The 13,670-nt window shown below is 44.1% G+C and overlaps 1 protein-coding gene across 5 annotated transcripts in view; it reads left to right on the plus strand.

The window, feature by feature from the left end:
* The window catches only part of LOC110490805 (serine/threonine-protein kinase WNK1), a 170,598-nt gene that overhangs the window by 112,600 nt on the left and 44,328 nt on the right, over positions 1 to 13,670 (plus strand). For all 5 annotated transcript variants that reach the window (XM_090213398.1, XM_090213400.1, XM_090213399.1 and 2 more), the window contains exons 7-9: positions 8,529 to 8,748; positions 8,956 to 9,235; positions 11,406 to 11,599. In XM_090213398.1, coding sequence (XP_090069524.1) covers positions 8,529 to 8,748; positions 8,956 to 9,235; positions 11,406 to 11,599 — 694 coding nt within the window. The remainder of the gene's footprint in view (positions 1 to 8,528; positions 8,749 to 8,955; positions 9,236 to 11,405; positions 11,600 to 13,670) is intronic.

A 13,670-nucleotide genomic window follows, 5' to 3' on the forward strand; every position in this document is an offset into this window, starting at 1 on the left:
CATAAACACACACCTTGGGGTGCTGTTAGTCCTTTCATCTGTCATTCACACACATGATGTTCAGAGTCTGAGGGTGTCCTGAAGGCCTTGGCCAGCCTGCCGCTTAGTTCTCCCTGAGTACTTAGTCCTACAAACAGGCCCCACACACACACTGCCACTCTGAATCGCCACATAAATCTCCCACAGTTTGTGGACAGAGTGTTTTCCTTATCCACTCTCTGTTCCTGTTGAACCAAAACAAGAGGAACTGAATCTGTATTACTGTCTCTAGCTGGCGACTGACTACCTGTGTCTGTCAAAACCCCTCATCACTGTTTAAATATGAATGTCACTCACGGTTGCCTTGACTACGTGTCCGTTTTTGCCTAGAGCAGTATTCTTCAAAGTCGGGGTTGTGACACTGAAGTGGGGTCGCCAAAATAAAATACAAATTAACAATACTGAATATTTTATGGGGCAAGAAACAAAAGTTTTAGAGAAAATATCATTTTAAAGACAAAGTTGTATGGAATAAATGTATTTATTGGTTTGTTTTCATTTGGATAAGAGTTGATAATGCAATGAATTGAAGGTTGTTTGTTGATTTTTAAGGTTGTCATTAGATTTGGGGCAAGAGATTATTGGGAAAATAATGGGGTCCCCTGACATTCTACTGTAAAAAATGGGGTCCCCGCTGAAAAAGCTTGAATGCCCCTGAACCTAGAGGGGGAACAAACGGACTTGTTTTGAAGAACACTTTTTTTGGTAAAGTTTTTATGAAATGTCCAATGCGATAGACCATATGACTGGACAGGAAATAGAAAGAACATTAATGCGATAGACCATATGACTGGACAGGAAATAGAAAGAACATTAATGCGATAGACCATATGACTGGACAGGAAATAGAAATAACATTAATGTGATAGACCATGTGACTGGACAGGAAATAGAAAGAACATCTAATGTGGTAGACCATATGACTGGACAGGAAATAGAAAGAACATTAATGCGATAGACCATATGACTGGACAGGAAATAGAAAGAACATTAATGTGAATGACCATGTGACTGGACAGGAAATAGAAAGAGCATCTAATGCGATAGACCATCAGTTTTACTAGTCACTCTCATGAAGATTTACAGCCTTCATGTTTAACTACGTGTCAAACCTTAGAAGGCTTTGTTGATGAGTTTTTATGAAATGTTTCAGTATGTGAAAGAGAGATACTGGGTGTCTTTTTAAAGTTTGCATTTGAAGGTCAACGTGACTCCGTGAGGCCAGTTGAGTAGTGAATGATTTTGTCAATGAGTGAGAGCTGGAAAGACTGCTGTTCTCACACACACAACTGACAAATCAATATATCCCTCTGCTATACTGCACTGTGTTTGCACTATGAAGGCCGTCCAGTCCTTGAACTAAAGGGCAACAATTTTGCATTAGTGCATTGAAATATGAAATGTGGGGGAGGAAAGCAAGCAATATTTGGTCATTTGTTGTCAGGTGAAACCCCGGTGTGATGTTTCACTGATGATGCAGTGGAAAGACTGATGGTGACTTGGCTGTCTTTCTCTGGTGCCAACTGTTTAACGATGCATGAACACTGGGAGATCGTTAAAATCCCCGGTGCATAAATGTGCTTTTAGTAGCCAAGCCGCCAGTTGTATTAATACATCTCTGCTGTCTCCTACTAGTAGGATTCATCTCTCTATCTTTTATTGTCATTCTAATAAAAGTCTGTGTTTTGTATTATAGACATAATATCATACAACACCCTGCAACAAAAAGCAAACTACACCCTTGAGAAAAGAGAAGTGCAGTAAAGCTTTTAATATGTGGTAGGATGTTATTCCCACGAGCCTAAGTATAATCAAGCCATGTTTTTTCCCTACTCTGGGTCCTTAATGATGCATGGTTGAGGTTTCAGACAGAACAATGGATAAAAAAAAGACTGACTTAAACTATGTTGTCTAACAACATCATTTGTATGTTTACTATTTTCAACTAAAGCCTTGGGTTTTCCCCCACTTTGTCATTATCCTGGTACTTGATACTAATGTTGCATGGTTGAGGTTTGTTAACTCAACGATGCATGGAAAGGCTGGCTATACTGTGCAGACATTCTCACTGTGTTTGTTATCAAGACTCTAGCCTTGTTTTTTCACACTGATTTATATACAGCTCTGTCTAAAGTACCAGAGGAATGACAGGTTAATGATTGAGGTTAACTTAACGATGCATGAAATGTATGACTTAACTATGCGGTCGGTCTCAACAATAATAGTATGTTTGCTATTTAAACTAGACTCACTAGTGCAGGGCTCTCCAACCCTGTTCCTGGAGAGCTAGCGTCCTGTAGGTTTTCACTCCAACCCTGTTCCTGGAGAGCTAGCGTCCTGTAGGTTTTCACTCCAACCCTGTTCCTGGAGAGCTAGCGTCCTGTAGGTTTTCACTCCAACCCTGTTCCTGGAGAGCTAGCGTCCTGTAGGTTTTCACTCCAACCCTGTTACTGGAGAGCTAGCGTCCTGTAGGTTTTCACTCCAACCCTGTTCTTGGAGAGCTAGCGTCCTGTAGGTTTTCACTCCAACCCTGTTCCTGGAGAGCTAGCGTCCTGTAGGTTTTCACTCCAACCCTGTTCCTGGAGAGCTAGCGTCCTGTAGGTTTTCACTCCAACCCTGTTCCTGGAGAGCTAGCGTCCTGTAGGTTTTCACTCCAACCCTGTTACTGGAGAGCTAGCGTCCTGTAGGTTTTCACTCCAACCCTGTTACTGGAGAGCTAGCGTCCTATAGGTTTTCTCTCCAACCCTGTTACTGGAGAGCTAGCGTCCTGTAGGTTTTCACTCCAACCCTGTTCCTGGAAAGCTAGCGTCCTGTAGGTTTTCTCTCCAACCCTGTTCCTGGAGAGCTAGCGTCCTGTAGGTTTTCTCTCCAACCCTGTTCCTGGAAAGCTAGCGTCCTGTAGGTTTTCTCTCCAACCCTGTTCCTGGAGAGCTAGCGTCCTGTAGGTTTTCATGCCAACCTTGTTCCTGGAAAGCAGCGCAACTGATTCTAATAATAATTAGCTTGTTGATAAGCTGAGTCAGGTTAGTTACAACTGGGGTGGGAGTGAAAACCTACAGGAGGGTAGCTCTCCAGGCGCAGGGTCGGAGAGCTCTGCACTAGAGCATTCACTGTGTGGACCCAGTGGTGCCTACAGTGTGTTAGCCATCTGTAACAGACATGGGATTCTCTTATCCTGTTTTTTTGTGACATGTCAGACACTTGGCAGCCCTGTAGCCATCTGTAACAGACATGGGATTCTCTTATCCTGTTCTTTGTGACATGTCAGACACTTGGCAGCCCTGTAGTCATGAAATACTGTGGAAGTCATGGCTCACATCAACACCATCATCCCAGACACTCTGGACCCTCTCCAATTCGCGTACGGACCCAACAGATGTTCAGATGACGCAATCTCTATTGCACTCCACACGGCACTCTCCCGCCTGGATAAGAGGAACACCTATGTGAGAGTGTTGTTCATTGACTGCAGCTCAGCGTTCAACACCACAGTGCCCTCCTAGCTCAGGACATTAGGACTGAGCACCTCCCTCTGTAACTGGATCCTGGACTTCCTGACGGGCCGCCAAAGGTGGTGAGGGAAGGCAGCAACACATCTGCCACGCTGACCCTCAACACAGGGTACGTGCTTAGTCCCCTCCTGTACTCCCTGTTCGCCCACGACTGCGTGGCCGCGCAATACCATCATTACATTTGTTGATGACACGACAGTGGTAGGCCTGATCACCAACAACGATGAGAGACAGCCAATGGTGGTCAATGACCTGGCAGTGTGGTGCCACGATAACAACCCTTTTTCCCTCAATGTCAGCAAGACAAAAGAGCTGATCATGGACGACAGTAAACGGGGGGCTGAGCACTGCCCCGTCCATATCGACGGGGCTGTAGTGGAGCAGGTCGAGAGCTTCAAGTTCCTCAATGTCCACATCACTAAGGAATTAACATGGTACACACATACCAACACAGTTGTGAAGAAGGCACGACAACGCCTCTTCCCCCTCCAGAAGGCTGAAAAGATTTGGCATTGGCCCTCAGATCCTCAAAGTTTTACAGATTAAACCATTGAGAGCATCTTGACTGGCTGTATCACCGCTTGGTATGGCAACAGCTTGGCATCCGACTGCAAGACACTACAGAGGGTAATGCATACGAGCCAGTACATCACTGGGGCCGAGCTCCCTGCCATCCAGGACCTCTATACCAGGCCGTGTCAGAGGAAGGCCCTAAAAATTGTCCGACTCCAGCCACCCAAGTCCTAGACTGTTCTCTCTGCTACTGCACAGCAAGCGGTACCAGTGCACCAAGTCTGGAACCAACAGGACCCCTTCTACCCCCAAACCATAAGAATACTAAATAGTTCATGCAGACAGTCCAGGTAGCAATTTGGTCGACGCCCCTTTGCACTAACTCTTTTGACTCATAACATTATTTTTTTTTTAAAACATTTTTTAACCTTTATTTAACTAGGCAAGTCAGTTAAGAACAAATTCTTAATTTCAATGACGGCCTAGGAACAGTGGGTTAACTGCCTTGTTCAGGGGCAGAACGACAGATTTTGTACCTTGTCAGCTCGGGGATTCGATCTTGCAACCTTTCGGTTACTAGTCCAACGCTCTAACCGATAGGCTACCCGCCGCCCCACATACGCCACATACACTGCTGCTACTGTTTATTATCTATCCTGTTTCCTAGTCATATTATCCCTACCTATATGTCCATATCTACCTCAAATACCTTGTACCCCTGCACATCAACTCAGTACTGGTACCTCGTGTATATAGTCAAGTCATTACCTCGTACCCCTGCACATCAACTCAGTACTGGTACCCCGTGTATATAGTCAAGTTATTACCTCGTACCCCTGCACATCAACTCAGTACTGGTACCTCGTGTATATAGTCAAGTTATTACCTCATACCCCTGCACATCAACTCAGTACTGGTACCTCGTGTATATAGTCAAGTTATTACCTCATACCCCTGCACATCAACTCAGTACTGGTACCTCGTGTATATAGTCAAGTTATTACCTCATACCCCTGCACATCAACTCAGTACTGGTACCTCGTGTATATAGTCAAGTTATTACCTCGTACCCCTGCACATCAACTCAGTACTGGTACCTCGTGTATATAGTCAAGTTATTACCTCATACCCCTGCACATCAACTCAGTACTGGTACCTCGTGTATATAGTCAAGTTATTACCTCATACCCCTGCACATCAACTCAGTACTGGTACCTCGTGTATATAGTCAAGTTATTACCTCATACCCCTGCACATCAACTCAGTACTGGTACGTTGTGTATATAGTCAAGTTATTACCTCGTACCCCTGCACATCAACTCAGTACTGGTACCTCGTGTGTATATAGTCAAGTTATTACCTCATACCCCTGCACATCAACTCAGTACTGGTACCTCGTGTATATAGTCAAGTTATTACCTCGTACCCCTGCACATCAACTCAGTACTGGTACCCCGTGTATATAGTCAAGTTATTACCTCGTACCCCTGCACATCAACTCAGTACTGGTACCTCGTGTATATATATATATATATATATATATACACCTCGTGTATACACATTGTACACACACTCTTCTGACGAAGAGGAGTAATATGAAGGATCGGAGGACCAAAACGCAGGGTGGTGAGTGTCCATAATGTTTTTTAATAAAGACAATAGAACACTGGAACAAAACAACAAAAGATGCCGTGAATATACAAAACCGAAAACAGTACGGTGTGGACCAAACACTCACAACCCAAAAGTGAAACCCAGGCTACCTAAGAATGATTCTCAATCAGGGACAGCAATTGACAGCTGCCTCTGATTGAGAACCATACTAGGCCAAACTCAAAAACCAACATAGAAAAACAAACAGACTGCCCACCCAACTCACGCCCTGACCATACTAAAACAAAAATATAATAACAGAACTAAGGTCAGAACGTGACACACTTACCAGCTGAGCCTCACATGATAAGATGTCCTGAGAGGTAATATTGAGCCTTCAATTATGCTTTTTGTCTGAGTCATGGATATTAAATATACATAGTTATTATAGGATATAATTTATGGATAGTAAATATACCTAGTTATTATAGGATATAATTTATTGATAGTAAATATACATGGTTATTATAGGATATTTATAGATAGTAAATATACATGGTTATTATAGGATATCAATTACGGATTGTAAATATTCATGGTTATTATAGGATATTTATAGATAGTAAATATACATGGTTATCATAGGATATAATTTATGGATTGTGAATATACATGGTTATTATAGGATATTTATGGATAGTAAAAATGCATGGTTATTATGGGATATAACTTATGGATAGTAAATATACAGTCATGGCCAAAAGTTTTGAAAGACACAAATATACATTTTCACAGTCTGCTGCCTCAATTTGTATGATGGCAATTTGCATATACTCCAGAATGTTATGAAGAGTGATCAGATGAATTGCAATGAATTGCAAAGTCCCTCTTTGCCATACAAATGAACTGAATCCACCAAAAACATTTCCACTGCATTTCAGCCCTGCCACAAAATGACCAGCTGACACATCAGTGATTATTTCGTTAATACAGGTGTGTGTTGACAAAGCTGGAGATCACTCTGCCATGCTGATTGAGTTTGAATAACAGACTGGAAGCTTCAAAAGGAGGGTGGTGTTTGGAATCATTGTTCTTCCTTCTTCAATCACGGTTACCTGCAAGGAAACACGTGTCGTCATCATTGCTTTGCACAAAAACGGCTTCACAGGCAAGGATATTGCTGCCAGTAAGATTGCACCTAAATCAACCCATTATCGGATCATCAAGAACTTGGAGAGCGGTTCAATTGTTGTGAAGAAGGCTTCAGGGCGCCCAAGAAAGTCCAGCAAGTGCCAGGACCGTCTCCCAAAGTTGATTCAGCTGCGGGATCGGGGCACCACCAGTACAGAGCTTGCTCAGGAATGGCAGCAGACAGCTGGGAGTGCATCTGCACGCACAGTGAAGCGAAGATTTTTGGAGGATGGCCTGGTGTCAAGAAGGGCAGCAAAGAAGCCACTTCTCTCCAGGAAAAACATCAGGGACAGACTGATATTCTGCAAAAGGTACAGGGATTGAACTGCTGAGGACTGGGGTAAAGTCGTTTTCTCTGATGAATCCCCTTTTCCAATTGTTTGGGGCATCCGGAGAAAAGCTTGTCTGGAGAAGACAAGGTGAGCGCTACCATCAGTCCTGTGTCATGCCAACAGTAAAGCATCCTGAGACATTCATGTGTGGGGTTGCTTCTCAGCCAAGGGAGTGGGCTCACTCACAATTTTACTAAGAACACAACCATGAATAAAGAATGGTACCAACACATCCTCCGAGATCAACACCTCCCAACCATCCAGGAACAGTTTGTTGACGAACAATGCCTTTCCAGCATGATGGAGCACCTTGCCATAAGGCAAAAGGGATAACTAAGTGGCTCGGGGAACAAAACATTGACATTTTGGGTCCATTTCCAGGAAACTCCCCAGACCTTAATCCCATTGAGAACTTGTGGTCAATCCTCAAGAGGCGGGTGGACAAACAAAAACCCACAAATTCTGACAAATTCCAAGCATTGATTATGCAAGAATGGGCTGCCATCAGTCAGGATGTGGCCCAGAAGTTAATTGACAGCATGCCAGGATGGATTGCAGAGGTCTTGAAAAAGAAGGGTCAACACTGCAAATATTGACTCTTTGCATCAACTTCATGTAATTGTCAATAAAAGCCTTTGATACTTATGAAATGCTTGTAATTATACTTCAGTAACATCTGACAAAAAATATCTAAAGACGCAAACAACAAATTTTGTGAGAATTTATATTTGTGTCATTCTCAAAACTTTTGGCCACGACTGTACATAGTTAATATGGGATATAATTTATGGATTGTAAATATACGTAGTTATTATAGGATATTAAGCCATAGTTCTATTGCAGTCCTTTAGGCCAGCCCACACAGAGTTGTGTAATGTCCTCTGTAAATAGGCTAATAGGTTAATCATGCACCATGCAGAACTTATTGGATGTAATAAAACCTGTTTTGGCCTTAATGCTAAACTCTACCATCAATCTCCCCCCCTCTTCCCTTCTCTCTCTAATCTCCCCCTCTCTTCCCTTCTCTCTCTAATCTCCCCCTCTCTTCCCTTCTCTCTCTATCTCCCCCTCTCTTCCCCTCTCTCTCTCTATCTCCCCCTCTCTTCCCTTCTCTCTCTCTTCTCCCCCTCTCTTCCCTTCTCTCTCTATCTCCCCCTCTCTTCCCTTCTTTCTCTCTTCTCCCCCTCTTCTTTCTCTCTTCTCCCCCTCTCTTCCCCTCTCTCTATTTTCCCCCTCTTCCCTTCTCTCTCTCTTCTCCCCCTCTCTTCCCCTCTCCCTCTCCTCCCCCTCTCTCTTCTCCCTTGCTCTTCTCCCTCTGTCTTCCCCCATCCCTCCTCCACTGCCACAGATATGTCATTAAGATCCTGCTGAGCCATGCGTTCTTCCAGGAGGAGACTGGTGTGCGTGTGGAGCTAGCCGAGGAGGACGATGGGGAGATGATCGCTATCAAGCTGTGGCTGAGGATAGAAGACGTCAAGAAGCTGAAGGGAAAGTACAAGGACAACGAAGCCATCGAGTTCTCCTTCGACCTCAACAAGGACTTCCCCGAAGATGTGGCACAGGAAATGGTATGGTTTATTGTTGAACGGTGGATCGATTGATACCATGTATTTTTGTTATAAGTAATTGATCTGATGATTTTAAAAACAGAACTGCAACATCAATGAAAAAGGTGGCTGGATAGAGGTGTAGAAGCTCGTCACTGAGAGAGATGTTGTGGCGACTGTCAAAACAAGATGGACTAGTCATGGTTGTTCCTTCTCCTGTCCCAACAGGTCGAGTCTGGCTATGTGTGCGAGGGAGACCACAAGACGATGGCCAAGGCCATCAAAGACCGAGTGTCTCTGATCCAAAAGAAGAGAGAACAGAGGCAGCTGGTCAGAGAGGAGTTGGAGAAGAGGAATCAGAAGCAGCAGTATATCCTACAGGCAGCAGAGGCCCTCAGATCCCCCCAGCAGAGTCAGTTACCCCCCCAGCCCCCTATAGCCCAGACTGAGAAGGAGGACCCAGAGATGGACCAGCAGCAGTACCAACAGGCCAACATCTCCATGACATGTATGTGGACTAGGCACAGTGTCTCACTCAGAGATGGGATTTATTTACAGTGCATTCGGAAAAGTATTCAGACCCCTTCAGATTTTGTTATGTTACAGCCTTAATTCAAAAAATTTATTAAATATATAAGAAATCACATCAATCTACCCGGAATACCCCATAATAACAAAGGGAAAGAGGATTTTATAAATTTTTTTGCTAATTTATTTAAAAAAAAAACTTTTTTACATAAGTATTCAGACCCGTTGGTATGAGACTCGAAATTGAGCTCAGGTGCATCCTGTTTCCATTGATCATCCTTGATGTTTCTACAACTTGATCGGAGTCCACCTGTGGTAAATTCAATTGATTGGACATGATTTGGAAAGGCACACACCTGTCTATATAAGGTCCCACGGTTGACAGTGCATGTCAGAGAGAAAAAAAACAGCCATAAGGTCAAAGGAATTGTCCATAGAGCTCCAAGACAGGATTGTGTTGAGGCACAGATCTGGGGAAGTGGCCTCCATCAGTGGCCTCCATCATTTTAAACGGAAGAAGTTTGGTACCACCAAGACTAGAGCTGGCCGCCTGTCCAAACTGAGCAATCAGGGGAGAAGGGCCTTGGTCAGGGAGGTGACCAAGAACCCGATGGTCACTCTGACAGGGCTCCAGAGTTCCTCTGTGGAGATGGGAGAACCTTCCAGAAGGACAACCATCTCTGCAGCACTCCACCAATCAGGCCATTGTGGTTGTGGCCAGACAGAAGCCACTCCTCAGCAAAAGGCACTTGACACCTGCTTGGAGTTTGCCAAAAAGGCACCTAAAGTACTCTCAGACAATGAGAAACAAGATTCTCTGGTCTAATGAAACCAAGATTGAACTCTTTGGCCTGAATGCCATGCGTCAAGTCTGGAGGAAACCAGGCACTGCTCATCACCTGGCAAATACCATCCCTGCGGTGAAGCATGGTTGTGGCCACATCATGCTGTGAGAATGTTTTTCAGCGGCAGGGACTGGGAGACTAGTCTGGATCAAGGGAAAGATGAACGGAGCGAAGTACAGAGAGATCCTTAATGAAAACCTGCTCCGGAGCGCTCAAGACCTCAGACTGGGGCGAAGGTTCACCTTTCAACAGGACAACGACCCTAAGCACACAGTCGAGACAATGCAGGAGTGGCTTCGGGACAAGTCTCAATGTCCTTGTGTGGCCCAGCCAGAGCCCAGACTTGAACCCAATCTAACATCTCTGGAGAGACCTGAAAATAGCTGTGTAGTGACGCTCCCCATCCAACCTGACAGAGCTTGAGAGGATCTGCCGAGAAGAATGGGAGAAACTCCCCAAATACAGGTGTGCCAATAATGTAGCCTCATACCCAAGAAGACCTGAGGCTGTAATCGCTACCAAAGGGTCTGGATACTTATGTAAATGTGATATTTGTCTTTTTTTTGCTTTGTCACTATGGGGTATTGTGTGTACATTGAGGGGGAAAAAACTATTTACTCAATTTTAAATTAAGGCTGTTATGTAAAAAATAAAAGTAGAACAATTCAAAGGGTCTGAATACTTTCCGAATGTAAACCAGGAATACAATGTAGTTGATATTGTACAGTGCCTTGCGAAAGTATTCGGCCCCCTTGAGCTGTTCACAAATGCTCTCCATCCAACCTCACTGAGCTCGAGCTGTTTTGCAAGGAGGAATGGGAAAAAATGTCAGTCTCTCGATGTGCAAAACTGATAGAGACATACCCCAAGCGACTTACAGCTGTAATCGCAGCAAAAGGTGGCGCTACAAAGTATTAACTTAAGGGGGCTGAATAATTTTGCACGCCCAATTTTTCAGTTTTTGATTTGTTAAAAAAGTTAGAAATATCCAATAAATGTCGTTCCACTTCATGATTGTGTCCCACTTGTTGTTGATTCTTCACAAAAAAATACAGTTTTATATCTTTATGTTTGAAGCCTGAAATGTGGCAAAAGGTCGCAAAGTTCAAGGGGGCCGAATACTTTCGCAAGGCACTGTATATCTCTCAATGGCTCGCTTGATCTGGATTTCTTGCTCGCTCTCTCTCGCTCTCATTCATATATATATATATAACGGTAGTGTGTGTGTTTCCAACTCTCTCTCCCTCCCTCTCCCCTCCTTTCTCATCTGGTCACTGTGTGGGTTCTTGTCCCTTCCACCTACAGCTGACGGAGCGGTGGACAACGGCCAGGGTTCGTCCGTGTTCTCTGAGTCCCATCTGGGCCAGCTGACCATGTCCTATAGCAACATCCCTGCCACCCAGCAGCAGCAGGGCCAAACCCAGGCCCCCTCCCCCTCCCCTTCCCCCCAGCTGCAGCAACAACAGCAGCAGCTCAATGCCTACCAACAGCAGAACATGGTAAGTGACGAGTCGGAGGAATTATTATATATTTTTTGTAGTTCTTAGGAAGGTAGAAGTGAAGTGAATTTCAGTGGAGTTTGTAGTTGTAATATGCATGAAGGTGATGTCTGAAGACTGGATTTGGAGCCAGTTCCCTTTTGAGATGAAGAGGTTCTCAGTCTTTGAAATGGAGCAACCTTCTTCCTTCCCGGCTGCCCTCTCTGTCAGGTTTGTCCTGTACTCCTTTATAATCCCACATCTGTTTGTGCTGTCTTGCCAACTCCTATGGTCGTTGTTACACTAATCATGACCATTATAAGAGGAGTTGCCATTACAGCAGAGACTGTCTGACATCAGCCTACTGTAGTCCCACGAGTTCTTCAGTTTGACATTTCGGTGTTCTTGGTACCGCAGTGGTGGACCAGCAGCTGCGTTCTAACCCACTTATTCAGTAATGAATAAATGACAAACTCAGTGGCAATTTTCAGAGAGAACCAGAGGTCAGGTTTTACAGTTCCTCTTTCAACAGTAACGCTGATGGTCTTGCTGTTTGCCAAGAGACTCCCAAACCAATGTCTGGAACAGTATTCTTCAGTGTATTGGGAGGAATAGGGCCTTTATAGAATATCAAATATTAAACTGGCTGTTAATTCATTCTTTTAATATGCTCTCGTGTTTTCACTCAAGCTAATACAAGGAACAGGTATAGCTTTTAGTCATAAAACAATACCAGAGCATTTTTAGATTAAAAGTTGAAACCGAAGACCCAGAAAAACGAACTCATTTAAGGAATCCCAAACACAGTCACACAAGACGATTGAGCTACGCCCAAAACACACAAAGGAATCGCAAACAAATAGTCACACAAGACAACGGTTGATCTACACCCAAAACACACAAATTAAGGAAGGACAAACCCATATGTTAATCTACACCCACAATGTATAGCCTAGTCACAAATGAGCTGCCCTTCCTGCTCCGTAGGTACCCGTCTGTCTCCACTAACAGAACCCCACGGCCTCCCCTAAAGGTCAAGTCTAAAACCTATTTTCTAGTACCCATGTGCCATGTTCTATCCTAAAGGGTTTAGACAGGTGTCTAATTAACACCATCCTAAAGGGTTTAGACAGATGTCTAAATAACACCATCGCAAAGGGTTTAGACAGATGTCTAATTAACACCATCCTAAAGGGTTTAGACAGATGTAGAGTATATGAAGACCATCCCATAGGTTAGAAGCCCCAGTCATGCTCTTGGGTCTTCAGCCACAGTGACTTACAGGTAAGTACCAGAATTAACTAGCCTTTAATCTGCCCAAAGTGAGAACAGCTGCAAGTTTCTGAAATCAGTTACTCTGTGTGTTTTAGTTCCAGGAGTAACGTTTGGTCAGTTGTGTCTTCTACGTTTTCTTTAGTTTTAATGAACTGAACTGTTGTTTTGCCCAATGTCAGTTGGTTTGATTAGCATTTCTGAACAGAATGATGCATGTTGGAGAAACCAGAGTCACTCAGAAGTAAACAAACTCCATGCTTTGCGTTTGATTCCTTTTCCCCCCTCATACCTTCCACTTTGCTGCATCCTCAGTTATACCATGCATCTCGTTCTAGTACAGTACCCTGTCCCCCCCCCTCCCCCACCCCCCAATCCCAACCAATCATTTATGGTACATATTATTCATAGTACTCATGTTGTTATTTCTTATTTTTTGTGTTTGTATAGATATTAGGCAGTTAGCTGTGCAAGCTGTCAGGGCCTCCATCAATCCCATACGGTTTATTTTAGAGGTGCCATGCTGGTGTTTTTAGGCTCTCTGTCTGGCACACTGGCAGTCACCTCAGCCAGCCATCACTCATCAGTGTCAGACACACTGAATCACAAGCCTGGTTACTGGAGCCGACTCGGCCATCTCCATAGTGTCAGTGAATTATAGCTCACCTTCCTAAAGCTATGGAGCTGTCACCACAAACCAAACACCCGATGGCATATGTTAGACTGAGATTTCCAAGCTGTTCAAGCTTATCAAGAATTGTTTGCATTCAACGTGGATTACACATTAATTCCACCGTGTGTGTGTGTGTGTGTGTGTGAG

This window comes from Oncorhynchus mykiss, chromosome 21 (genome assembly GCF_057628025.1).
Source record: "Oncorhynchus mykiss isolate SJ-2025 chromosome 21, ASM5762802v1, whole genome shotgun sequence".
Classification (NCBI taxonomy): Eukaryota; Metazoa; Chordata; class Actinopteri; order Salmoniformes; family Salmonidae; genus Oncorhynchus; species Oncorhynchus mykiss.